The sequence below is a fragment of the Stegostoma tigrinum genome, chromosome 4, assembly GCF_030684315.1.
Source record: "Stegostoma tigrinum isolate sSteTig4 chromosome 4, sSteTig4.hap1, whole genome shotgun sequence".
NCBI lineage: Eukaryota > Metazoa > Chordata > Chondrichthyes > Orectolobiformes > Stegostomatidae > Stegostoma > Stegostoma tigrinum.
In genome coordinates this window covers 60,590,128-60,617,585 of record NC_081357.1, presented here as the reverse complement: position 1 = coordinate 60,617,585, position 27,458 = coordinate 60,590,128, and the positions used below count along the sequence as shown (strand labels likewise).

General features: G+C 38.8%; 1 protein-coding gene across 1 annotated transcript in view; it reads right to left on the bottom strand.

Moving 5' to 3' along the window:
• lama4 (laminin, alpha 4) overlaps positions 1 to 27,458 on the bottom strand; it is a 150,491-nt gene that overhangs the window by 26,472 nt on the left and 96,561 nt on the right. The window contains exons 21-31 of the mRNA XM_048530715.2: positions 26,806 to 26,982; positions 26,526 to 26,671; positions 24,180 to 24,342; positions 22,155 to 22,288; positions 14,512 to 14,683; positions 13,814 to 13,945; positions 12,117 to 12,256; positions 9,023 to 9,158; positions 8,056 to 8,193; positions 6,956 to 7,089; positions 3,832 to 3,984 (exon numbers count right to left, since the gene is read on the bottom strand). Of these exons, the coding sequence (XP_048386672.2) occupies positions 3,832 to 3,984; positions 6,956 to 7,089; positions 8,056 to 8,193; positions 9,023 to 9,158; positions 12,117 to 12,256; positions 13,814 to 13,945; positions 14,512 to 14,683; positions 22,155 to 22,288; positions 24,180 to 24,342; positions 26,526 to 26,671; positions 26,806 to 26,982 (1,625 nt within the window). The remainder of the gene's footprint in view (positions 1 to 3,831; positions 3,985 to 6,955; positions 7,090 to 8,055; positions 8,194 to 9,022; positions 9,159 to 12,116; positions 12,257 to 13,813; positions 13,946 to 14,511; positions 14,684 to 22,154; positions 22,289 to 24,179; positions 24,343 to 26,525; positions 26,672 to 26,805; positions 26,983 to 27,458) is intronic.

Here is a 27,458-nt window from a genome sequence, read left to right as displayed (position 1 = left end):
ACATGGAATATTCTGTTCAGTTCTGGTCACCTCATCATAGGAAAGATGTGGAAGCTTTAGAGTGGGTGCAGAGCAGATTTACCAGGATGCTGCCTGGAATGGAGGGCAGGTCTTATGAGGAAAGGTTGAGGGAGCTAGGGCTATTTTCAGTGGAGCAGGGAAGGATGAGAGGTGACTTGATAGAGGTGTACAAGATGATGAGAAACATAGATAGGATGGATAGCCAGAAACTTTCTCCCAGGGCGGAAATGACTATAATGAGGGGGCTTAATTTTAAGGTAATTGGAGGAAGGTATAGGGGAGATGTCTGAGATAAGATCTTTACACAGAGAGTGGGGGGTGTGTGTGGAACGTGCTTCCAACAGTGGTAGTGGACTCAGATACATTAGAGACATTTAAGCGACTCCTGGATAGACAGATGGATGATAGTATAATGTAGGGTATACGGGGCAGTTTAATCTTAGTCGGATAATAGGTCGGCACAACATTGTGGGCCGAAGGGCCTGTACTGTGCTGTACTCTTCCATGTTCTATGTTGTAATATTAGAAAGGTGGAAGCTAATGCTGTACAAAATCTACCGTCTTTGTATTGCAAATGAATTCTGTAGGCTCTCAACAGAAACTATCCAAAGCACTATGGAAATAATGGCTGAAATTTTAAGTTTGACAATGTTCTTTCATTTGTTTTGCTTTTCCCAGCCAACAGATTGCTGCCTACATTAAAGTCCAGCATGAAGGAAATTTCAATAAACTCACAATCCAGCACAGGCTGCTGAGTCCTCACTCTGCTGTCTCGGACACCCAGCACAGATGTACTAGCCCACTGTCTCTTCCCTCCTCTGCTATGCTCTGTCTTTTGCAGCTACAACAGGTCAAACGACAGTGCCACAGAAATGGTCACAGCAGCCCTGAGACTTCTCCCCACATTTGGCCTTCAACTGGAATTCATCTCGGACCGTCTGTGTCAATCCAACGTCAACACAGGAGGACAAAGCTCTGGCCACTCCAAGCCACACAATGCCCCAATGCAGGTATGCCCATCAAGGAGCTTTGGCCTCCATATCCTTGCTGTACAGTATGCACCCATGCCATGTCAACTGCGAAGCACCAGGCCTACAAACTACAAACCCATCATTCCTATTCAACCATCTTTAACTAATAATGCACCTCACACAAGGCAAATGCACAGATGGGCCCATTGCAACTCATCTACTTCCATGTTCGTATGTTGCAGCAATCCAGCTAAAAGCAGGGCCAGGGTCCTCAATACCAGATTTGATGACCAGATCTTTGGTACAATTGCGCTAACAGACCATGAGACAAGAGACAAATTTTACCACCTGTTGTGAGGTCCAAGTAATGAACACACATTTTGTGTAACCATGATGTTAATTATTTGCCTCAACAAGGCAACTAAGCAGAAACATAACTGCAGGTTTGTAGCTCTCAGTTCATCATGAAAATGCTTCATATCTGCGTTTCTGTGTGTAGAGAGAATAGACATTCTGACCTCTAAAAAATGACTCAATGTGTCAATGCTTACTGTTCAGGATGGTTTAATTTGAAATAAGATGCTTTATTTTTACAAGGAGAAAAAAATGTAGGATTTAATTATTCAATTATTATGTACTTGACTATTCGTATCTGTTCACTTTGTTCTGTGTGCTTATAGTTAATCCTGGGTGTGGTGGCTAAGAAAGATCAACTAAATATAAGCATGAAGCTATCAGTATGAGACTAGACATTGTAAAATCACTGAAAATGAAAGACTTGTTTAGACAAAGAAATTACTATCATCTCTTAATATCTCCAAGGCACAAGCACAACATACGCAGTAAATTAGGTAATATAAGAGTAGAATGAGGTGCTGCCGGGGCTGTGCTGTCTTATTTGCAGCCTAAGCCAGTCATAGTTCACCTGAGGGTTGATGTCTAGGATACTTGCACAGCCAGCCTAATGTTAGCTGGAGGGGTGCAGATTGCGCCCTAGCGGAAGGCTCCTTCAAGCATCTGGAAAGGCCACTAATGGTTGAGGATGTTCCAAAGGAAGATGAATTTTCTATGTAGTTTGCACTTCACTCTTATCGTCCTTGGCTTCCCTAGTCTCTCGAACAAGACTGCATCTGTGGTGTAGCGCACAGTAACAACAGATAACCCCACACAGTTACAGGCAGTGTAATCACAGAAGGACTCCAAACAGGCTCTGAAAAATGAGTGTTCACAGCCCCGAGGCAAAGATGTGAGTAAACTGTCATCATTTCCTCCAAGGTAAGAAGCGAAGTACTGCGTGGGAGTGTGTTGACTGTGTGTTTTAAAGCAATTTAGTCAAGGAAAGTGCACCTTCAGCAGGCTGATGAGAGTCTTAGCGAGCTGGTAGCTTGTGTAATACCAGGAGCCATCTCCTCACAGACGTAGCCTTCTTTCTCCAGAATCGAACCATACACCTGGAGGCTTGGATCAAAAAAGCTACAAAGACTTTGAATGATATGGTAAGAATGAGCTGTCGTGGTTGCCAGGACAGTGTGTGCTAACATGGAGAACTTTTATTTCCTGTAAGTTAGGACTAGCTGTACACTGACTGGGTGGTCTGTTTTCCTGTTTATGAAATGTCTGGCCTACTAGCTGATACACTGATGCCACCTGGGTGCAGTCAATAAACAGCTGCCCTTGCTGGAATCCACATGTTGCCCACTTCCTATTGGAGCCTGGTACTAATGTTGAATCTGATGTCATCTCCTATCTTTATGAAGAGGGTATCTGTGACTGAGGAGATGCACCAAAGTACAGCTACCGCAGAGAACTGCAGCTGGCCTCATCAAAGATCTTGATGCAAAAGAAACGCATCTTCAGTGCTACTAACAGGGTCTGTCTGTGAATGGCACGATGTGATATCTCATCCCTGATGATGGCACAGATTGGTACGACCATTTCCCCGGAAAGTCTCAGTCATGGCAGTAGTACTTGCTCATGGCAGTTGTGTTTGTTGCGTTATATCCTGCTTTCTGGGTTGTTGTTCATCCTCCTGTTTCTGAACCCAGCTTCATTGTGGGACTATAAAATCTGGCTCTAAGTACCACCCTTTTATTGTAAGGTTGAGGTAATGCAAAGTTGTCTAATGTGTTGCTTCAATTTTATCTTTTCTCAACTTTGCCTATTAAAACAATACAGGTGAATCTGAAGGGACAGACTGCTGACTTATTTTTAAACAAGCTGGCTTTGAGAAGATTTATAATTTGTATTATTTCTGTTTAAAGTCACTATTGTAATACAATTAACTACATAGAGAAAAAGCAGCATTTTTGTATTTAAATTACATAAACAGAGCAAATAAATGGAAATTTATGTTGTAATATCTGTATCCTGTTTTTTTTTAAAAAAGCCTATTTCAGTGAAACACACATTGTTGCAGAACATCCAACTCAGTTCCCTGTGATTCTGAGAGGGAAAGATTTAACTTGAAAATATAACTTTAAAAAAACTCAGATCAACAGTGTTGAAAGCCAAATGTCTATTTCCTTATGTAAAGTAGGAGTACTGGCTTTACCATGACAAATGCACCCGCTTTGCGTATGTTACTGATAAGTCGGCAGGGGTCATACTTCCTCACTATTGCGTGAATAATAAAATACTATTCATTTTCCAAAAGCAACACTGAAGCACTTTTGTTCCTGAGCAGCTATCTAATAAACTTTTCTTCCAAAAAAACCCATCACTGCCCTTTTTTTAAAGTGACTTAACATGATCAGGGCAATGTCAGTTGTTCTGAAGAATTTGTCATTTACTTTTCATCAAGTTTCCTACGCACATAAAAATGAAATAAAGAAGCTCTGACCTGCTCAGATAGGCATTGCTGATACAGCCTGTGAAGTTAACATATTGGTCATGGACTGAGCCTCCAAAGTAGAATTTTCCTTTTGGATGGACTGATTCTTCTGTGGGACAATCATTTGTTGTTTGATCCTCATCATCCACTATTAATTGACAACTAAAGAAAAACAGGAGCAAAACATTACTTGTCACAAAGTTACTCTGTCAATGAAGATTCAGCGCTGGATGCAAATTCAATGTTATCTCATTGAGGCCCTGCACTGCAAAAACAAATCACAACAAATACAATTTTCAGTGAAACAGAAGTTCATAATAAAAGCAAATACTATGGATGTTAGAGAACCGAAATAAATCCAGAAAGTGCTGAAATATACTCAACGGGTCGAGCAGCAGCAGTAAAGGGAGAAAAACATAATTAATGTTCTGAGTACCACAACTCTATTTGGGATCCACCACAAGTGAGGTGGGTAAAGCTGAGGCCCTGGGTATCTATATGCCAATACCTCGAGCCATTAGACTTTTTGAATGGAGGAAAGTCATGATCATTCCTCAAGCTATGAGCTTCTTGACAGATGGGATGGTGATTATTCCAAGGACACTGAGAGGGTATGAGGAGAAAATAAATGTAGTGCATATTGAAAAGTATTTAGCTTCATATGTCTAAATATTCATATTTCCAACTTTCAATGACATTGAATTTTGGAAATACTTTAAATATTGATCCCTAGCTCATAAAGATAAATATTTAAAAACTTCCTTAATTTTGATTCTAGTAATATAATCACTTGTAGACAAATCATAAAATATATGATGTGGAGGTGCCTGTGTTGGACTGGGGTGAACAAGGTCACAAATCACATGACATCAGGTTATTGTCCAACAGGTTTATTCGAAAACACAAGCTTTCCGAGCCTCACTTCTTCTTCAGGTATTGGTGAGAGAGGTGACATCAAAAGCAGAATTTACAGCAACAGGTCAAAGGGTCACACCACTGATGAGGATATATTAACAAGCCTAAGATGCTAATAAATCTTTAATTCAATTAGAAGGTTTTAATTGATTAATATGGACATGTAAATCCCTGAATTCCTTTCAAATCACAGTCCTGAGAGAACTAAAGGTTTTAACAAAGAAGAGGTGACATTTTACGTCAGACATTGCATGTTAGGTGTGTGGTCTTATGTGGGATTTGTTTGTTTTGGTTTGGAGTCAGACTGATTTTATTTCTAAAGTAGGAATTTATAAAACACCACTGTGACTGACTGTCTACAAATTGTGTGCTTTTTGAACAACATATTATGAACCTGCAAATACAAACTCACCCCATAGATTTGCGTGTGTGTGTGTGTGCGCATGCATGTGCATTTGTCTGACAAATTCAGCTGGTCTGGTAGTGCCTGTGGAGGGCGAAACACAGTTAATGTTTCAAATCCAATGACTGTTCTTTGAAACTTGGTATTAGGAGCTGATGTAGGCCTTTCAGCCCCTTAAGACAGTTCTACCTTTAAATAAGATCATATCTGATCTGTTAGTAATTTGATTTTCAACCATCCCCAATAACCTTTGATTCCCCAGTGTAACAAAAATCTATCTTCACTATTCAATTACTCCTTTCCACTGCCAACTGAGACGATGTTCCCAAGTCACACAACTCCCCAAGAAGAGAAAAAAAGTATTCTCCATGTTACTGTTCTGAAAGCGTGGTGTGTAATTTTTAAACAGGTCCCCCCTAGTTATGAACTCACACGCAAGAGGAAACATTCTTTCCACATCCTCTTATGAAAACCATTCAGGATCTTATATGCTTCAGGCAAGTCATTCCTCAACTCTCCAGTAGAACCAATGCTAGCCTGTCCAACCTTTCCTCTTAATACAATGTACTCATTCACGTTTTCAATCCAGTAAACCTCCTCTCAACTATCTCCACTGCAGTTACATCCTTCCTGAATGAGGAGACCAAAATTGGAAAGTTTTTGAGGTCTCATAATTCCCTATATAACACAAGCAAAACATCCTTCATTTTATGTTTAATTTCTCTCCTAAATGAGGGAAAACACACAATTAGCTTTTGTAATTATTCTGTCTGCATTCTCACCTTTTGTGACTCAAGTACTAGAACACCTAGAATCCTTTGCATTTGGAATTTTACAGTCATTCTCCATTTAAATGATATTATACTTTGTCAGGATCCTCAATGGATAAATAATTGAGAGCAGAATGAAGACAGACTATATGGCTTCAATGGCTGCCTGCTCCATGGGTAACCTCACAGCAATTTCCACCAAGATCATCTGGGCCTTGAAACTGGGAGTAACACAGAGGAAAAGATGGTCACTCCTTCAGAATATTGTTTCCGTCTTGCTACTATTTACATTTAAGAATGGGACAAAATGGAAAATGACTATCCCACTTGGGTGAGACTGGGTGGTTCAGGGTCTGAGGGAACAGGGAAATCCCAGTTAGGGTGAAGAACTGAGGCATGTCTCATCAACCCATTTTCCACAATGATGTTATTCATTTCCGGACAATGTCACTGAATAAATTTCCTCATGGCTTTATGTTAGGGTGTGCCTATCAAATTTTTCAAAGACATCCCTGCTTAAATTTTATATTAATTTTGTACTTGCAGACTAAATAATCAGGGCAAAACAGTCAATTGGAGGCCTGAGACTGCTGCGTACATATGATATTTAATAGTTGATAGCTTAAACCTTATGTGCATGAAGTGACCTATCAGGAAAAATCAAGACCCACTAACAGCATAGTGGGTCTACAGCATATGTATTGCTGTCATTTAGGAAGGCAGCTCTCTACCACTTCTTGAAGGCACATAAGGACAGGCAGCCAGGAATGCTTACATCCCGCAAGTAAATAAAATAAAATAAATTTCTGCAGAATTCTGAAACTGAGAAGGATTAAACTCAAAGAATGAATTCTGTGATTCCAAACATAACATAGCTGTTGTACTGGGAATAGTGGTTTACACCTTCAGTGAGATAAGAAAACCTTGGATTCAATCAAACCCAGATTGTTTTACGTTTTGGAATGGCTCTTGAATTTCTTTGTTAATAACATTGAATTAGAACATATCTATAGTTAACATCAAATACACCAAAGCAGATAGTTACCTTGATGGAGAGACAGTTGCTCTAATAAAATGATTCCATCCATCATTATATTGCTTCTTTGTTGATTGCATTGTTGTTTCTTTCATTTTGAAAATGACAGTACCATTATCCAGGGAGATGGAGAAGATATCAGGCTGAAAGAGATTTACCATTGGGAGGCATTGGTAGTATTCTACCGTGTGCGATATTGAGCTCCTAGGAGCATATAACTCAAGCACATAATTCATAGACAAAAATGTTATATCTCACAGCGAGGAAAAAGTCCTTAAAAGGTTTTAGCAGAGGAATTGGTGGTGTGACGGAAAACTATATTCTCCTTTTCCAACGTTAGATGTTCCCTTACATTTTTATTCTAATTATTTTAAAATGATGTCATCAGATTGCCGTCTTGCAATAATAAGTACAGCCCAATTAAATCTGAGATACCTGGATTCATTGGAATTATCTTTGTAACTTCAAATATTGATTTTATCAGTTATTGAACACACATTACTATAAGTAGAAGTCAGTAGTGCTCTTGAACATCCTTTGTAACATAAGGTGTTAATCCTCTCAAATAATAATATCTAACTAAATGTTTAATATGTACTTACAGCTTAATATTCACGTGTTGCTAATTTTATCACCTAGCCATGTTAATGAATAACTGCTAATTCACAATTTTAGAGACTGCATTTCTTTGATGGCTTTGTCAAAGTGAACTTCTCTCATTCATATTGAAGCTGATAAGTCCCGAAATGGGATTGGTCATGAAGCTGCTAACATAAGGAAACCAATAATGAAAGACAGGTCAAATTAACCATATTTAAGCATCTGATACCTCTGATGAGAGAAAATAATTTGCACATAATCCTTGATAAAGAATTAAGGTGGAAGATTTAAATATTCACCTGATAACATTTGATTATTTTTTTCACAATGTGAACGTACAAATACAACCATTATTGTGGTATCAACAAAACAGCCTAACAGGAAGGAAACCCTGTCTGAAGATTTCTCATTCAGTGAATAAAAGTTGCATATTTAAAAAAAATATTGTTAAAAAAGAAGAAAAAAAGTCCACTTCGACATTCTATTTCAGACTTCTGTTTGATACTCACTCCTTCATTGTAGTAGAAAAGCAATCCATTGGACTGAAATGTCCTAAAATTGAAGCCTCCTTCGAAGTTTGAAAATGGTGTGATCTTTTCACTGGAAGAGATGAAACCCTGTCCATTGAAATAGGCCATGCGGGACATCTGTAGACAGGAAGATGAATTTTGAAATATATACTTATGAGATCCAACATATGTCCAAAATGCAAACTTTCAATACTCAGCTGATGGTTTTGCATTTAGTTGGTGGTAGCCATAATGGCCTGAGGTAGCTGTATCCATTATTTGTGGCCCTCAGCACAAATGCTGCAAAAAGCATCTCAAGGATTCCGTTTGTAGTCTTGTTGGACTGTTGTTTTTGGAAATGGGATTACCTACTGATGCCATCCTGTTTCTCTTCATTTCTAACAGCGAAGGATTGCACTAAGGAAGTGAAGAAATATTGGCATCCAGATAAATGGAATGGACTTTTTTTGGTCAATTAATCAATATGGAACAAAATAGACAAATCATACAGAAAGTACTGTTAAATTTAGGGAGATATTGTGGTAGCACAGCATATCAGCCTTCTCATGTTAAACGTGATCACATGCAGGTTCTTGTCGTGAGGAAGTGTTTACATAAGGTGTGTCCACCCAGCTGCAATATCACTAAATGACATTTTGTAAAAATCTGTACCCTTGTTAACTCTCTCTCAGCACTGCTCAAAATAGCTTATTTGAAATCAACAACTTGCTACATGAGTATTGTATAGAGTATTGTCTCAAGTTGCATCAAATGGCTGAACAGAAAATAATTTCCAATGTCAGTTGGCACTTTGATGAAAGAAAAAATACAATTAAATCAACTTGTATTTTAAACGTGTTACTTTTACACCCAAGTGGAGCCTTTAAGTAAATCATATATCAGGTACATTCATAAACTCAGATCCAATACTGCCCTGAGCCCTATCCATTGAATAGAATTCACTTACAAGTGACTCCTCTGGACAACCATTGCTGATCCCTAATGTCTCATCTTCCTCTAGAATATTGAAGTCACGTCTTTGGAACTGGAAACTCCTGAGACAACCTCGAAATCCAGCATCCGTAGCTACATAGGACTTCAGACTACTCAAAAAACGAAAACTGAAGTTGAGGTTACAAATTCATTACTTATGTTCTGACTATGATAACTAATATTTTGGGAGCCCTAACTTATCTAAATGTAAAGCAGAAAGGAACATGACCTGACGGCTTCCATCTGAGGGTGTTTAAGGAAGTGGGATAGTGTATTGATGGTGCCCTAACTATAGTCTTTCAGACTTCACTATATATATATAGGAGTTGGACTTTCTGCATTGGAAAATTGTACATCACTCTGCTTTTTCAGAAAGGTGAAAGAGAAAAACTCGGAAATTTCAGACCAGTTAGCCTAACATCTGTCGTAGGAAAACTGCTGAAGACTATCATCAAGGATGAGGTAACTGAACACTTTGAAAATGTTCAGTTAATCAAGGAGAGTAGGTCATGCCTGACAAATCTCACTGAAGTTTCTGAAGAGGTCACTAGGGTAATGGACTGGGGAATATCAATGGATGTCATTCTTATGGTCTTCCAGAAGGCATTTGATAAAACCCCACATAAGAGACTTTTGACTAAAGTAGGAGCCCACAGAATTGAGGGCAAATTACCTGCATGGCTGGGAAATGGGTTGAGTGGCATGCAACAGAAAGTACATATAATTAGCTGCTACTCAAACTGGCAGCAGGTGATTGGTGGTTTCCACAAGGATCTATTCTAAGTCCTGAATTATTCATACTATTTATTAATGCCTTGAGTAATGCCATAGAGAGTTATATTCAAAATTTGCTGATGGCACAAAGTTAGGTGGGATTGTCGACAGTGTACCTGATAATCTATCAATATCAATTTGAAATTTTATGCTAAGTGCATGGGCCAAAACAGTGGATGATGGAGTTCAATGGAAGCAAGTGTGAGGTTATCCATTTTGGACCAATAAAGGATAGATCAGGGTACTTTCCGAGCAGTATGAAATTATTTTCTGCGGAGGTCCAAAAAGACTTGTAGGTTCTCTGCATAAATATTTAAAATGTCACAAACAAGTGCTGAAAATAATCACAAAAAGATGGGTTGATTAGGAGCAGTCAGCATGATTTTCTTAATGGGAAATCATGATTCATTAACTTGCTGATCAGCTTGATGGTTTGGACATTGATCTTATTTTTACTGGCAAGGTTAATCAGGAACATAAACATATAAATATGAAGGAGAGGAGCAAAAGAATAAAGATTAAATTAACCGGAATATTTTGGAGAGGTAACGAAAAGGCTCAGTGAGGGTAATGCTATTGATGTGGTGTACATGGACTTTCAAGAGATGTTTGATAAAGTGTGACATGTCAGACTTGTGAGAAATGTTAGAGGTCATGGAATAAAAGGGATACTACGGCCATGGATACGAAGTTGGCTGAATGACACAAGACTAAGAGTGAAGGTTAATGGATATCTTTTAGGCTAATGGCTAATGGACTTCCCCAGATTCAGTATTGAGACCCTTGCTTTTCCTGATATATATTAATAATCTGGATCTTAGTGCATAAGGGGCAATTTCAAAGTTTGCAGATGATGTGAAATTTGGAGGAATTACAAACTGTGCCGACAGTTGGAATTCCGGAATGTCACAGACAAGTTGGAGAAGTGGACAAAAAGTTGGCAGATGGTTTCAATTTAGCGAAATGTAAAGTGACACATTTTGGTGTGAAGAACGAATATCAAACAAGGGCCACAATTCTAACCACAGCATGGGTGTTATAGGAGCAGACAGGCTGCTTGTATATGAGCACACAGATCATTGAAAGTGCTGGGTAAGAGTAGAGAAAGAGAGCAGTAAGTAAAGAATATAGTTTATAGTTTATTAATAGTGGCATAGTGTGGAGGAGCAAGGAGATGATGTTGAGCTTGTATAAAACATCATCTGGAGAATTGTGTACAATTTTGAGTGTCATGTTGTAGGAAAGATGTGAATACATTGGAGACAATGAAGAAGTGGTTTACAAGAACGGTCCTAGGGATGAGGAATTTCAGTTATATGATTAGATTGAAGAAAATGGAAGTGTTCTCCGTTGAGTGAAGGATGCTAAAAGGAGACCTGAAAGACATTGTCCAAATATTGAGTGGGTTGGATAGAGTAGATAGGGAGAAATTTGTTCCACATGGAAAGGGAAAAGGAATAAGAATAAGAGGTCACAGATTTAAAGGGTTCTTCAAAGAAGAAAAGGTGAACTGAGGAAGAACATTTTTGCCTAGTGAGTGTTTAGGGTATGAAATGCGTTGCCTGGTAGTGTAGTGGAGGTAGGTTCAACTGAGGCATTCAAGAGGACATCTCTTTTTCCAACCAAAGGCTCAGCTGCCCATACTTCAGTTTGCCTCTGAACTTTTATTTCAATGCCTGGTTCTTCAGGTGGTACTAGTCAGATTGTACCACTACAATAGTAGTGCATATATTATCTACCATCACTCTTCTCCCCCGGACAGAATGTCTGGAAACTGAACTTCAATTTTTTTTTCATATTTTGGACTCGAGAAACACTTAGCTATAGCAGCCACCTGATTGTCAGCTTTCTGACTTCTGTCTTCCTTTCTTCTCTCTTTGGGCTTGTTCTAGATTTTTAGTTTCTGACCTACTGTGAAGTGTCACTAATGCTACAGAATACTTAATGCAAAACTTTTCTTCTGCCTAGTCTATGTACAGTGTAATGGCAGTGTCCAGTATTCTGCAATTTTGGTTTGCTCTGCCTGATGGTTTGGACATTGATCTTATTTTTACTGGCAAGGTTAATCAGGAACTTAAACATATAAATATGAAGGAAAGGAGCAAAAGAATAAATATTAAATTAACTGGAAGATTTTGCTTAGAAATATTGTTATTTAAAGGTTCTTCGATGTTTTATTTAGAATAATCTATGAAGGGCCAAGATTAGGCAAATGTTTCATTATTTTTGAAGATCACCATATTAATATTCAGCGGAGTTGAGGAAAGACATATTTACATTACAGATTTACAAACCTTGATAAGACCTGATCAGAAGCTCCACCAACATAGACGTCTGTAAAACGCATGCTCTTCTTTTCATTTTCAACGCTTTTTACATTGATTCTGTCAATCAGTAGGATCATCTTCTTGTAGTTGTGGTAAATGAATGAGACCTGAATGAAAATACAAATTTGGTTTAATAATATGCCTCAGACAGGAATTTAGAATTCATTCACAGGTGTTGGTGCTTTCAGAATAGTTGGTATGTGTACAGTAATACAAAACTGAAAAATTGATTTCAAAACACAGGCTGTTCTTATAGAATTTATGTAACTGAGCGATGCTGGATTGGCTGCATGATTGCTGCATGTGCTGTCTACCTCTGGGGAATTGATGTAGGCTCCACAGCTCTGCTTGGAGCACAATTATGCAAATAATTCCCTCACTGCCTTATGCAGTTCTGGCAAACAGCTCATGCCTCCTCCTTGCTGAATGACGTACAAACTCCTGTGACATCTTAAAATTGAATCATGTCACTGTTTCAACTTGGCTTGCATTCACCAATCTAGTTTTGCACTGCATCTTTAAATTATTTTACTGGCCAAGGCACTTCACAAAAGCCACGTAAGGAGATTTTAGGTCAGATGACCAAATGTTTGGTCAAAGGTAGATTTGAAGTAGCATCTCAAGGGAGGAAGATGAGGTCAGGAGGTAGAAAAGTGTACTGAGGGAATTCCAGAGCTCGGGGCCTAGGCAATTGAAGGCATGGCCAGCAATGATAGAGTGTTTAAAACATTCAGAATTAGGAACAGTACAGATATCTTAGCAGGTTGCAGGGTTGGAGGGATTACACAGGTGGGGGGACCCAAGATCATGGACTGGTTTGAAAACAAGGATGAGAATTCTAACAAGACATTACCCCTATATAGGACACCAAGCAGAGGGGTGATATCAATCAATCAAGATAAACAAATGATACATACATTTAAACTTCTCACATCAAAACCTTAAAAATATTGAACATAAACTACATTTTGAAAGATAGCAATTATCATTACAGGGAAAACCAGCAGTCAATCTTTCAGCAAAAGTGTAAATAGGTGACGTACAGTTCAGCTTTGTGTTAGAATTAAGGAACAAAGCATAAGTGATCAAAGACTTGCAAAACATGAAGTGTTATCTTTAAACATGCAGATTTATTTGCATAATGTGCTAATGAAGTTATTTTCTCACCTTTTTCAAAAAGGTGCATGGAGAACTTATCAATTTATGTAAAAGATTGCTTGACTGTTCAACATTTAACTCTTCTGGTACCAAATGATACTGTCTGCCCCACAAAAAAGTCATTTTCTCATTGACAAATTCAAACCACTCACTCAGACAAAAGGTTACAAAATTTCTACAGTCAAGAATTAAGTCAAAAGAACTCTGTTATTCAAAACAAAAAGTGAAACTGCCGGAGAAACTCAGCAGATCAGGCAGCATCTATAGGAAGAAAGCAGAGATAAAGTTTGGAATCTGGTGACTCTTCATCAAATGTGTTTCTCTAGCAATTTCTATCTTTGTTTCAGATCTCCAGCATCTGCAGTGCTTTTCATTTCTGTTCTTTGAAAGTTAATTGCGAGATTTGGTTTATTACAATGCCATATGTTTAACAGATAAACTAAACACACAGTAAAATATATTACATCAGAGATATCTCTTAAATTTTCAAAGTAGTCATATTTTACCTCATGATATTTTGCATCATTTATACGTTTCTTCTTATCAGTATCCTCAAGGACAACAGGGCCTTTGCTGAATCCAAAGTCATAAACCAAGCGTATATAACCATTTTGCATTTCCATACTGAAGAACGTATTCTTGGATAAAGCATACAAAACCATTCTTACATTAAAATAAGAGGATGAAAGTATGTTTCAAACTTACCCTGAAATATGATTACAAATAAGTGAAAAATTCTACATTAGTCAACATGTTTGATGCAGAATTTAATCTGTTTAATAATAAAAACTGCTAATTATGAAAATCAAAAATGAGAATTAAAAAACCAATATAAGAAATGGACAATTAGGCACCTTCAAGGTGAAGGATAATGGGATCAATTTATCTCACGTTTTCTCCATCAAAAACATGTAAACTGATCTGCTAACTGTTTCAAGAAAATAGATTATGAATTCAGGCACAGAATGTTTCATACGTTATTTCTAATTTCAGTTGTGCATGTCATTGGATAAAACATCCCATGCAACCCATTCACTTTTACATTCAAAAGCATGACATACACACTCACATTGTATGAAGCTCCATTTCTAGAGAATCATTAAATTAATTTCGCATGTTGTTTACTTTCTGGTTAATTTGCATTTTACTTTCTAAAGGATGAAAAAGAACACAATAATTAAGTTAGTTGAACGGTGGCCCTTACCCCTTTCACCATCAGTAACAGGAGGGCATTGTCAGCTGGCGTGCGAATGTCTAGATTGAATCGAGTTGCTATGTTGAATTTCCCTCTCCTTTGTATGTTACGTACAAAAGCATAGCCTGAGCCATCAAAGTAAAAATTTGCTGTTCTACTCTGGGCAAAAGCAAGTTTGTACCTGAAAAAAAGAAAATACGTAATTCATCTGGAGAACAGGAAATACTCATGGATTGCAATTGGTTTCTGCAACATTAGCAACAAGTGATATCATATTTATGACTAAATTTTTGTTAATATACAGCCCAAGAATGAAAATTGTGGTTTCTTTGTTTATTCGTGCCAACCTGCCCCATTCTAAATTTATCTTCTCCTCTAGCATCCCCAACACAGACGGATAACATTCTCAGGCCAATTAGGATCTTGGGTGACATCCCTTTACGTCTCTTCGTGTATGTGGTTGGCCTTGTCACTTGTGAATGGTCAAACGTAGGTCCAATAGTTCATTTGGAAATCATCTTTTAATCTCCTTTAGATAAAACCTACACCTGAGTATTTCCTTTACAGCACAAGCAAGATAGAAAAATACTCTGTCTACTGAATCACTAGGGAAATCATACACATGTAACTTCATAGCACAGTATGGCACAATGTGTTTCGGCAGCAATGTGCAGCATTACCTCATTAATCAAACTTCATTATTCACAATATCATAAGAACATATTCAGAGCTTCCGTAAAATAGTTGCCATTTTAGGGTGTTTTGGACTTAATTTATTTAATTCAGCGCGCCATGGTCCCATAGCTCCCTAACTCCCCTGGTTAGATTTTTCCTTAGAACACTCATCTTTTCAGCATTTGTCTTACCTGGTATTCAGCCGGGTGTTGCCACCTCAGAGATTCTTTCTACAAACTTGTTTTTACTTTGAAATGTTTCTCGAAGAATTTAAGTATAATGTCCAACAGAGGTAACCCCTTGGTCCCTGGGATCCACAGTCCACTGCATTTAAGTGGCAGGCACTCAGACTGTTAAGTGGCAAGCTTCAATGATAATGGAAAGTGGCAGGTCGGTGTTGAGTGGATACAAAGGAGGGCCTACATTTGCTTTACAAGGAAGAACTGACATTGCATTGTCTCTCTCTTGCTTTGACCATGTTCCCATACTAAACTAGTCCCACTTGCCTGTGCTTGGTTCATATCCACCAAACATTTCCTTTTGATGTACTTTTCTAAATTACTTTTAAATATTGTAACTGTACCCACATCTACCACTTCCTCTAGGAGTTCATTCCACACGAGTCACTTTCTAGAATGACAGGCATTATGACAGAACTCACTGACCTCGCACATAATGACATTCAGTGAAGTGTCTGCATGATTTGAGTTTATGCTGTACAACCTGAGTCTGTGATTGCTCCCATTCCATCCATTCAACCTTCACTGTCGCCACATCCTGATATAAATTGCTAAGTCCTCTTCATCAGAATTCGGAAATATTGTGTATAATCTTACATGACAGATGGGAAAGGATTCAGCAGCATGCTGGGAATTGATGGGTTGATATATGAAGTCCACAGCAAACTCTCCTCCTTCTGGTTGCATTATGATGGGTTTGAAGGGATTTGTTCTGTAAAAACAATCTTCTGACGATTGTTTCTGTTAATAATACTCTGCTCATAAGTTTGGCAGTCCTTTGCCACAAGATGAGCAGCTTTCCCGGAGCTTAGGAAACCTTGCAATTTAAGGGAGGTGTCAGTGCTTTTCAAACTACTCCTGTGCCAGGAGGAACATTCCATCTCACTCATTAAGCAAACCCACAGCCATGATCTTCAGACTGCCAACTCCTCCTGCCAGAATTCCTGACACACACACACGCACGCACACACACACACACACACACACATGCACACGCACGCACACGCACACGCACACACACCCCTCGCAAACCATGCTAGCTGTGCTGAAAAATGCGCATCCAACCTATTGTGTCCAAACCTGTTTGTCAGGACTTATATTTAATTACATGAAGGATTCAAGTACTTACATTCTTCTAGATTTGTTAACTTTTATTCCACATTTAATTCTCCCTGATTGCTATTTACTACATACTGACTGAAACAGCAAGTAAACACTTTGTTACTGGGTTCACTCAATGGCTTAGAGATGAAGTTCAAACAAGTGATTGATCCTCCAGTTTATTGAACCCTTCCTGTTGAAAAGCATCTTCCTTCAAGCCTCCGCCAGATTGAGGTACAGGTGAATGAAAACTGAAGGACTGATTCCACTGTGTGTTCCATTGCTCAAAATATTGTAACACCAGAATATTACATTACCACCCTATTTAATTTTAAACTTCACTGATAAATAGTGTTTGAATTATCCGTTATGCTCTGAGGTTTTCATTTCATAACAAGAAAGCCTATTGTACCAGAGATAGTAGGAACTGCCGATGCTGGAGAATCTGAGATAACACCGTGTGAAGCTAGATGAACACAGCAGGCCAAGCAGCATCAGAGGAGCAGGAAAGTTTGATGTTCCAAGTCAATTGTACCAACTGTGTTTGTTATGTGATTCCATCAAATTGCTTTCATGAAGGAGATTTTAACCAGATGCTATATGAAATCAAGCCAGTCCTGAAACAGCAGCTTGACATAGTCTGACATAATTGAATGGAATTGATTTGGAAATGACAAGACAAAATTGCTGGAAAAGCTATTCAGCTGTGCTACCATCAATTATACTTGATGCTTACACACCAATTGAATAATTAGCGCATAAAAATATTACTAACAGCAGCTCCTTTGAAAAAATTCAGTTGAGGCATTTTCTGTTTGAAAATACATAAATTATCTTCTGAGCAACTAAGCTACTCATTTTTTGAGCTAGTTCACTAAATAGACATAAACATTCTTGTCTGGCAGTTTTTCTGGTCAATGTCCCCAAGTGAAGGTAACACTATACACCCCTGTTTGGGGGTTGGATAAGTGATAGGAGTCCCATGCTTTAATTCTGACTGCAGGAGCTTTCATATCTGGACATGCATTTTGTGGTTAGCCAGTAACAAAAGGCAATCAAAGTTCACCACATTTCCAGCCATGAGCTTAAAGTAAACTTTTAAAAATGTATTCCAGCACGGAAACTTCTACAGGCGTTCTGGATCCCGAGAAAAGAAGTTCCTCCTCATCTGTATACTAACTGGCAACCCCTTACTCTGAGGTTATGCCCTCTGACCATAGACTCTCCAACAGTCTCTCAGAATCTACCCTGTCATGCCGCCTAAGAATCTTGTGCATTTCAATAATGTCACCTTCCATTCTTCCTCTGGACGAATCAAACCATGTCTTTTCATAAGGAAATCCCTCCAAAACCAGGTTCAACCCAATTAGCTTTCTGTAGATTGCCTCCAATGCTATATGTCTTTCCTTAGATAAAGGGACCAAAATTGTTTATAGTATTCTAGGCGTGTTTGTGCAGGAGCCTTTTATGGTTTTACTAAGACTTTGCTATTTTTATACTCCATTCCCTTTGAAGCAAAGGCCAATATTAAAAAAAAATCAGCTCCTCTACTGTTCTGGCCAAATCACATAACCAAATATTCTCCCACAGTATTTTGCATCTGCCTAGTTTTGGCAACTTGATCTGTCTGAATCTCTCTGTACGCTCTTTGTGTCATCGTCACCACTTGCCTTCCCAACTTTCTTTGTATTATCCACAAATTTGGTGACAGTACATTCATCTCCCTCATCAACTACATTAAAACATACTGTGAATAAATATGGCTCCCCGCAATGAACCCTGTTGCACTCTAGTAGTTTCAGGCTGCCATCCTGAAAATGCCCCTTTATCCTAACTCTGTCACCTGTTAGTTTACCATTCACCTATCCATTCCAATATACCATATCCAACTTCCTCTAACCATAGGCTCTTACCTTATTAAGTGGCTTAATGTGTAGCAACTTATCAAGTGCCTTTCCTCCCCCCTCTATTCATTGATAATTTACTGTGAAGACAGATGCATTCTACTCCTCTGCCATTTCATTTCCCTAGTCTTGTTCTCTAACAGACCTATCTTCACTTTACTTCACTCTTCCTTTTTTATATGTAAAGAAGCTTTGCAGTCTGTCTTGATATTATTTGCAAATTTATCCCCAAGGTTTATTTTCTCCCTTTGTTGGGCAATCTTTTGTTGCTTTATAAAATTTTCCCAATTCTCTGGCTTACCACTGATCTTCAACATGTTGCATGTTTGGTTTCTCTTTCAATTTCGTGCTATCCCCGTCTCCCCTTTATAAACCATGTTGGCTTAACCTTCTTCTTCATTAGCATATTTCCTTCTTGTGAACCATAAGCCACTGTCTGAAGCATTGTTATATTCCTCAACAATCTTTGTTTCAAACTCGCTTCCCAGTTCACTCCAGCCAACTCTGCTCTCATTCATGTGTAATGATCCTTATTTAAGTTTAGCACAGTAGCTTCTCACCCAACCTTCTCAACTTCCAACTGAATATAAATCCTACCATGTTATCATTACTGTTTTCTGAAGGATCTTTTTCTTCTGAGATCATTTATTGGGCCTACCCCACTACACATTACTAGATTTAAAATAGCCTGATCCCTGGTTGGATCCACAACCATTTTTCTAAATAACTGCCTCAAATACACACACATATTTCTATTATGTGGCTACATCTGACAATTGAATGCTCCCAATGTACATGAAGCTTAAAGTCAACCATGATAAATGTACTGCCTTTGTTTTTTACGTGCTCCTATTATCTGATGATTCATCCTCTGCCCTATCGCATAGTTGCTGTTAAGGGGTCAGAAGTCTACACCCATCGGTATCTTTTTCACCTTATCTCTTGTCTCTACCATTTGGATACTCCATGTTCCAATGCAAGATTTCTTGCTATTGTACTCTGTATGAACAGAGTTATCCCACCTAACTTTCCTTCTTGCCTGTCCATGTGAAAAGTCACATACTCCTGAATATCTATTTCTCCACTATGATCACCTTGTAACCATGATTCCATACCTGCGATAAGATCAAACCAATTAACCTTTATTTGAGCTGTTAATTCATTAATTTTATTCCAGATGCTACATATAAACTATCTTACTACTTCTATTTTAGATTTGATTTAAGTAGACCTTGGCTCCACATACACACCTCAATTTTTAATATGTCTGCCAATTAATGGTATGGAGTGTGCCTCACAAATTTTAAGACCAGCTCCTGAGGCTTAAGGGATAATGAGAGGCTCACTAGCATTGACACAATAGCCGCCTTGCAGCCAAGGTGGGAGCTGTTGATGGAAGTAAGAGAAACAGCCTTAATGAGGGGCCATCACTGACCAAGAGGCCAGTTCACCTTTTAAATCTCAAATGGCCATAATTACTTGTTTTTCATTGTGGAGCAGAAAAGCCTGTATGGGAGAGCCAATTGCCTCAGTTGTGACCACAACAGGTATCGGTGGAAGGGATTCTTTGTGGGACTCATCATAGGTCTCATCTTTCCACTTGTGATGTTGTATTTGTTGATCCGTGATCAATTTTACATGACATAAGGATGTTGCTGTCTGCCCCAGCATTTATTACCTGTCCCTAGTGGCTTTGATATGATATTTTGGGCTGATATACAAAGGCCACAAGCCAATTGGAACCCTCAGTTTGCAAGGGAAACATGTCCTCAATTGCCTACTTGTGGGTGAGTAGCAATTTTGACACTGAGAGAGGTAGGCATTGGATCTCTGAAGAATGAGGCTGAAGAAGTAGTAATCAGGAATAAAGAAATGGCAGAGGAACTGAATTGGTACTTGGCATCAGATTTCACAGTGGGAGCACTGGTAGCAGACCACAACTTCAAGAAAGTCAGGGGTAGAGGTGAGTGTAGTGGCCGTCACTAAGGAGAAAGTGCTGGGGAAGCTGAAAGGAGAAGGTGGATAAATCACTCAGACCAGATGTACTGCGCCCCAGAGTTCGAAAGCAGATAGCTGAGGTGATTGTGGAGACATTGGGGTTGTGATCTTTCAGGAATCCCTGGAGTCAGGCAAGGTTCCAGAGGACTGTAAAATGGCTGAGGTATTACTCCTGTTTAAGAAGGGAGGGAGGCAGAAGCTGGGAAGTTATAGGCTGGTTAGCCTGACCTCAGTCGTTGGTAAGATTTTAGAGTCCATTATTAAGTATAAGATTGTAGGGTATTTAGAAGTGCATAGTAAAATAAGGCTGAGTCAGCATGGCTTCATCAAGCGGAGGTCATGCCTGATAAATGTGTTAGAATTCTTTGCGGAGGTAACAAGCAAATTAGACATAGGAGAGTCAGTGGACTTGATCTACTTGAATTTTCAGAAGGTTTTTGATAAGGTGTCGCACAGGAGGCTGCTGAATAAGTTAAGAGCTCATGGTATTAGGGTCAAGGTACTGGCATGGATAGAGGATTAGCTGAGAAGCAGCAGGCAGAGAATGGGTATAAAGGGTCTTTTAAAGAATTGCAGCTGATGATTAGTGGAGTTCAACAAGGATTTGTTTTAGGACCACAACTATTCACGTTATACATTGATGATCTAAATGAAGGAACTGAGGACATTGTTGCAGACGACATAAGGATAGGTACAGGGACTGATAATATTGAGGAGGTGGGAAGACTGCAGAGCACTTGGAATGGCTTGGGCAAAGAAATGGTAGATGGAATACAAAGTGGGAAAATGTGAGGTTTTGCACTTTGAGAGGAAGAATAGGGGTGCTGACTATTTTCTAAATGGGGAAAGGCTTCAGAAATCTGAAACACAAAGGGAATTAAAGAGTCCTACTTCATGATTCTTTTAAGGTTATTGTGTGGGTTCAGCTGGCAGTTAGGAAGGCAAATGCAACTTTGGTATTCATTCCAAGAGGGTTAGAATACAAAAGCAGAGATGTATTGCTGAGGCTGTATAAGGCTCTGGTCAGACTGTCTTTGGAATATTGTTAACTATTTTGGGCCCCATATGTAAGAAAGGATGTGATGGCCTTGGAGGGGGTCCAGAAGAGGTTTACAAGAATGATCTGTGGAATGAAAGGTTTGTCTTGTGAGAAGTGGTTGAAAATGGTGTGTCAGTACTCAATGGAATTTAGAACGATAATAAAGGCATCTCATTGAAACTTACAGAATACTGAGAGACTTTGATACAGTGGACGTGGAGATGTTTCCACTAGTGGGACCCTAAGGCACAGCCTCAGAGTGAAGAGATGATCCGTTAGACCTGAGATAGGGAGGAAAATCTTCAACCAGAGTTTGGGGAATCTGTGGAACTCATTGCTGCAGAAGGTTGTAGGGATCAGGGCATTAAGGATCTTTAAGACAGAGATAAATAGATTCTTGATCAGTCAGGAGATCCAGGGTTACCGGGAAAGTACAGGAGAATGGTATTGAGAAACATATCAACCATGATTGAACAGCGGAGTGAACTCAGTGGGCTGACTGACATCTGCTGCTACATCTTATGGTCTTATTTAATAGATTACAACAAGAACTGGACCATGGCCAATGGTGAGAAACTGTGGGACCAGCAGCCTCTGATCTCAATCCCATGGCCAACTGAAGAGGTTAGTCCTGGTATTACAACAACAAAAACACTACACTTTGCTGAAGTGTGACAGATGTAATGATCAGTTTACCTTGTACAGGGTCGCTCAACTGTTGTGTCCAGGTTGTACGTCCGTTTGAAGTTGTAGAGGCTTATTATGTCATCATTAAGTGTTGCCAGTTCTATACAGCCAACAAAGCCCGGAAAGTTTAAGCTGGCAGGGAGCTGTGACAAAGAAGAAAGGAAAATTCTTCTGCTCAGTAAAATCCATTAATATCCAAAACATAGCCATAACCTTATAAAAGGCTAGGTACAGAAACAGTGAGTTTTATTTAATATTATGTTGTCAACCTCTTATTGTAACCTTTATCAGGACATAATGTTTTCTTCTGTCTAATAAGAAAGCTAATGCATCACCGAGTGCGAATAAATTACATAATTTTGTGGGATAACATTACACTAACTGCTCCATAAAGTGATGTTGCATTCACTTCTTTCTATCATCTTATTGGATATTTACTGTTCTTATTAGACTCCTTTTTTTTTCCATCTGGCCTCGTTTCTGAAGGCTGGGCCAAAGGTTTCCCTTGGATTGCTTGATGAACTTGCAAAATAAAACAGTGGAACACAAGAACAGAGCCTTCGACTGTGCCGACCATGTCCTTCCAAACTATGTCTGTCGGCTTGCACATGGTCTGTCTCCTACTATTCCCTGCTTGTTATGTCTGTCTGAATGTTTCTTAAACAGTGCTATTACAAATGCTTCTACCACTGTCCCTGGCAGTATGTTTCAGACACTTCCCACTCTCTGTGCAAAACAATTTTCTTGAGCATCACCTCTTAACTTCTTCCCTCTCATCTTAAACCTATGTCACCTAGTATTTGACATTTCCATCCTGGGGAGAAGACTCCAACTATCTAGCCCATCCAAGCCTCTCGTAATTTTATATACCTCCATCAGGTCATACCGCAACCATGACACACTTTAGCGAAAGAAGTCCAAGTTTGTCCCACCCCTTCTTATAGCTACTACACTGCAATCTAGGCAACATCCTGATAAACCCATTTTGCACCCTATCCAAAGCCTCCACATTGTTTCTATAAGTGTGGTGGTCAGAAGTGCACATAATACTCCAAATGTGGCCTAACTAGAGTTTTATACAGCTGCAACAAGATTTACTAAATGGTTGCTTATTGACAAGGTACTGGAGCAGTTTGCCTTGTGCAAAATGGCTGACTAAGAGACTTTTCCATTCTTAACACACGCCCTCAGGCATTTTGGAAGAATTTAAAGGTGAGTACCTAACCTATTGTTGGCCGTATTGGGAATGTTCCTTCCAGAGGCAACAAGTCCATGTGCAAGATTCAAACCTCAAACTTAGCCTTGGTTTGTAGAGAATAACATGATATTTAAGTTCTCTCACTCCTGGAGAAAACCTTAAATCTGCATTAAAAAAATAATTTAATTGGATTTGGAGCTGATGTCAGATTCTTGACCTTAATGAGTTTATGAAAGCACCTGCAAATGAGCTTGTTTACTACTTTGAATAAGCAGTTAATTGAAAGAAAACTATTTACTATTTTATGGGGAATTAAGCACAAGACAACCAAATAAACTCTTAACACTCCAAAATATTACCCAGAATAAGCATTATGAGCCAAAAGAAACAAAACGCAAAGCGTAGGAAAAGATGGGCACATAGACTGGTACTGTCATCTAATCAGACCATCTGAGCAATACTGATGTCAGCTACTGAAAGCATATAATGCAGTGACAGCATTTCATTAATTTTCAGCCAAGTACTACATTTGCAATAAAACAATCCAAATGAAGACATTGAAAGAATTCCCTGGAAAGACGCTCGTGAAAAAAAGGACAAATAGCTCAAGGGCTTTGGGAAAAATCAGAAGACTAAAATAATTACTTTTGAATTCTGCTGGTTTCAGTTTAACTGGTATAACATAAGATGCCACAGCAATTAATGACTATTCCTGCTTCAGACACACTTTGACAAAGTTGGTCAAGTTTATCAAAGTTTAAAATATTAAAACGTTTGAAAGGAAAATACACTGTAAGTTTAAAGTGCCATCTGAGAATTGCCTCAATTTAACATACCTGGAAATGTGGAGGTACTCCTCCCACATAGAAAACCAAGTTATCAGCTTCTAGATCTAGCAGAGAATCATTGCCTTCACTTGCTCCTTTCTGGATAAATTTTTGCTCTTCTGTGCTACCTGGGCTGGGTACAGTTAGCTGTATTTTTCCATGTCTTCCAACTCTACCAGAAAGGAACAGAACACAATAAAAATCACATCAATTATATACTTCTTTGGTTTGGTTAACTTCTGAAATATTTGTATATAATAAATCATTAAGAGTTGTTGTCAACCACTGAGCATGCTCAAACAAATACACTTAAAATATAATGAATCATAGAGGTCTATAGCACAGAAAGGGGCTCTTAAACCCATTGAGTTTTTGCCAATCAGATACAAGCAGTTAACTATTTTAATCTCATTTTCCACGGTCCACAGCCGTCTTAAATATTTTTGGACTTTTTTTTGTCTCTACCACCTTTGAAGGCAGAGAGTTCCACACTCTCACCACCCATTTGATGAAAATAAATTTCTTCACAACTCTCTAATCCTCCTGGCCCTTCGGACTGGTGAGGTGTTGCCGTGGAGAATATCCATATAACACTTTACTCAGGTTTACTTTTCATTGTAGCTAACTTTCAGATTTGTTTTATTTTTGACTTTAGGTTAGGTTAGTTGGAAACTCTCCAAACAGTCTTATAAAAAAAAGTTCTCAAGGTGGTTCTCTTGGGAAAAACTATGTTTCACTTCCCATTTGTAGTTGCTCCCGGGAAGGTGAGGCAAGCCATCTTGCTGAATCTCTTCTGCTCCTTCATATGGGTGTACATTACTTCAAAGTACTATTTGAAAAAAGTAGTGGCGTTCTCCCAGTGCCTTGGCCAGAATTCATCCCTCAATCACTACGACCGAACTGGATTAAGACGTTCCTATTCGAACCTGTTTGAAAAAGGGTCCTGAATCGAAGTGTCTACTTTCCTGCTCCTCTGATGCTGCCTGGCCTGCTGTGATCCTCCAGCTCCACACTGTGTTATCTCTGACTCCAGCATCGGCAGTTCTTACTACCTCTCTGTGTGAATTGTCTACTATGTTTACTACCCTAGAGTAGAGAACACACTTCAAATAAGTGTACTTCCCTGGCTTTGAAGTTTCTTTGTTCATTCCAAGGTTACAAAAGGCACACTACAAATGCAACTTCTTTAATGAGGTGTAAGTGTTCCTACAATGTTGTCAAGTCGGAATTGCAGGATTTTAATTCATCGATGACAATGGCACAGTAATGTTTGTTCAAGTCAGAAAAGGGTGTGATTTGAGGAGGGATTTTGAATTTATGTTGTTCCCATGCATCTACTGCCATTGCCCTTCTAATTGCAAAAGGTCATCTGCAAAAGGTTAGGGCCTGGGAGATGCTGCTACAGAAAACCTTACGAGTTACTACAGTGCAGCCTGTGGATATTACAGGCTTCAGCCAGAACAGGTCAGAGTGGGTATTTAGGCTAGTGATTTAGTGGTATATTTTCATATATATTTCCTGCTTTGATGATAACCTGAAAGTGTGAATCAACTGCTTAAGATATAGCATTCCTAATTTTTATAAAATTCAATGTTAACTTTTCATTGCATTTGAATAAAATCTAGGATCTTTATTGGTGTTATGCTGCATTGTCTTACCACTGTGCAAGCAATGATGATTGACATTTATCATTGGATATAGATTTTTTTTATGACCAGGGAATTGTGACAATTAGCAAAGGTTTCTTATATTTGTCCTGTGATGGAGTAGACTCCTCTCTGCTCCAGTAAGTTTCTTCATTAAAATGTACACATTGATTTTCAGTATTCAAAATGCAGCCAATCCTCTTCTAGCCACGTTTAAACTGGTCTTGATGCATTTGCACCCAAGGGTCACCTGGTCCCATGAAGCTTTGTGAAGGTCAACTTCCATTCAGCCCCTTAGCATTTTAATTAGCTCGATTTGCTGTCAGTGGGTTGACTAGCCCATCCTCTCAGTGATCATTGTTAACCCTCACGAAATGGACTGGAAACAGAGGCAACAGATTGATACACAGGCTATCACTCTATTCTTTTTTGGTTACCAAAGCTCATTTTTGACTCATTCAACCCATAAAAATATTGCCTGCACATGTTTCAACCCTAAGCTCAAAAACTGCAGTACCCAACTCTAGTTGTTTCAGTTCTGACCTGATAAAGAAATATCTGGATAAGACATAAATTGAACAGGAAAATCAGAAAACAGAAAAATATACCATTACTCAGATTCATATGACAGTTAATGCTAGAAAGTTATAGTTTAAACAATTTTCACCAAAAATTCCTTTGGCCATAAGGGAGATCAGAAGGGAGTTACCTTTCTACTTTGATTAAATTGAAGTAGTTTGGCCAGGTGCTCACAGGCTTTGAGTTCAAAGGAATTTCAACATCTCCATTTCCAAGATTGTAGACATAAACTAAATTGTCATTTTTAATACTCAAACCAATGTAATCTTGTCTTCCCTGGAACACAGCAAAAATAAATGTGCAAACCAAAAACTTAATCCAGCCTGTTCAGCAGAATTTTGAATGCATTAAAATTCATTGCATCTGATACCATTTTTTGGACTGTTATACTAAGATCGATATGGTCTTACGTTTTTGTTTCCAAGGTACATGATGAATCTGTCTTTGTTGGCATCGTGTGCTTGTTCACTTAATGAAGGAACTCTCATGAACAAACTCAACGAAGTAAAAGACTTGAGCTCTTCCAAGTTTGCTTTCGAATGAAGTTCCACAGCGGATTTCCCATCAAATTTCATGGAGATTTGAACCTGAAGTGAAACAAGGATATCATTTGCTTCCTACACTGATGCTGTAAATAAATTTGTACCTCCATGAGCTGTAATTAAACAACAGGTAAACAGTGGACGTGATTTTCCCTCTTTGGAAGAGGCGGGAGAGATGGCGAGCAAGGGCAATAATTAAGTAAATTGATTTTGGAGAAAATCTCACCCCTTCCTACCCTGTCATAAATTAAGTTTTGAGCTAAAATGTTCATTGGCATTCTTCTCAACCTGTCACCAATTAAGGCACTTAGGTAGACAATAAATAGGGGCTTTCCATCCTCTATGATCACCACGCTCTCTGGTGGGTGCCATGGGTTGATATGAGGAGCAACTTGCTTTTTGGGTTGGGGATGAGAGTGCCTTGGAGTCAGTGGAAATCTGAGACATGGATGACGAGGGAGGGAGGGTAGATTCTGAAAACCACACCTGCCTTTCTATCCAAAGCCCATCTTGATGCAACC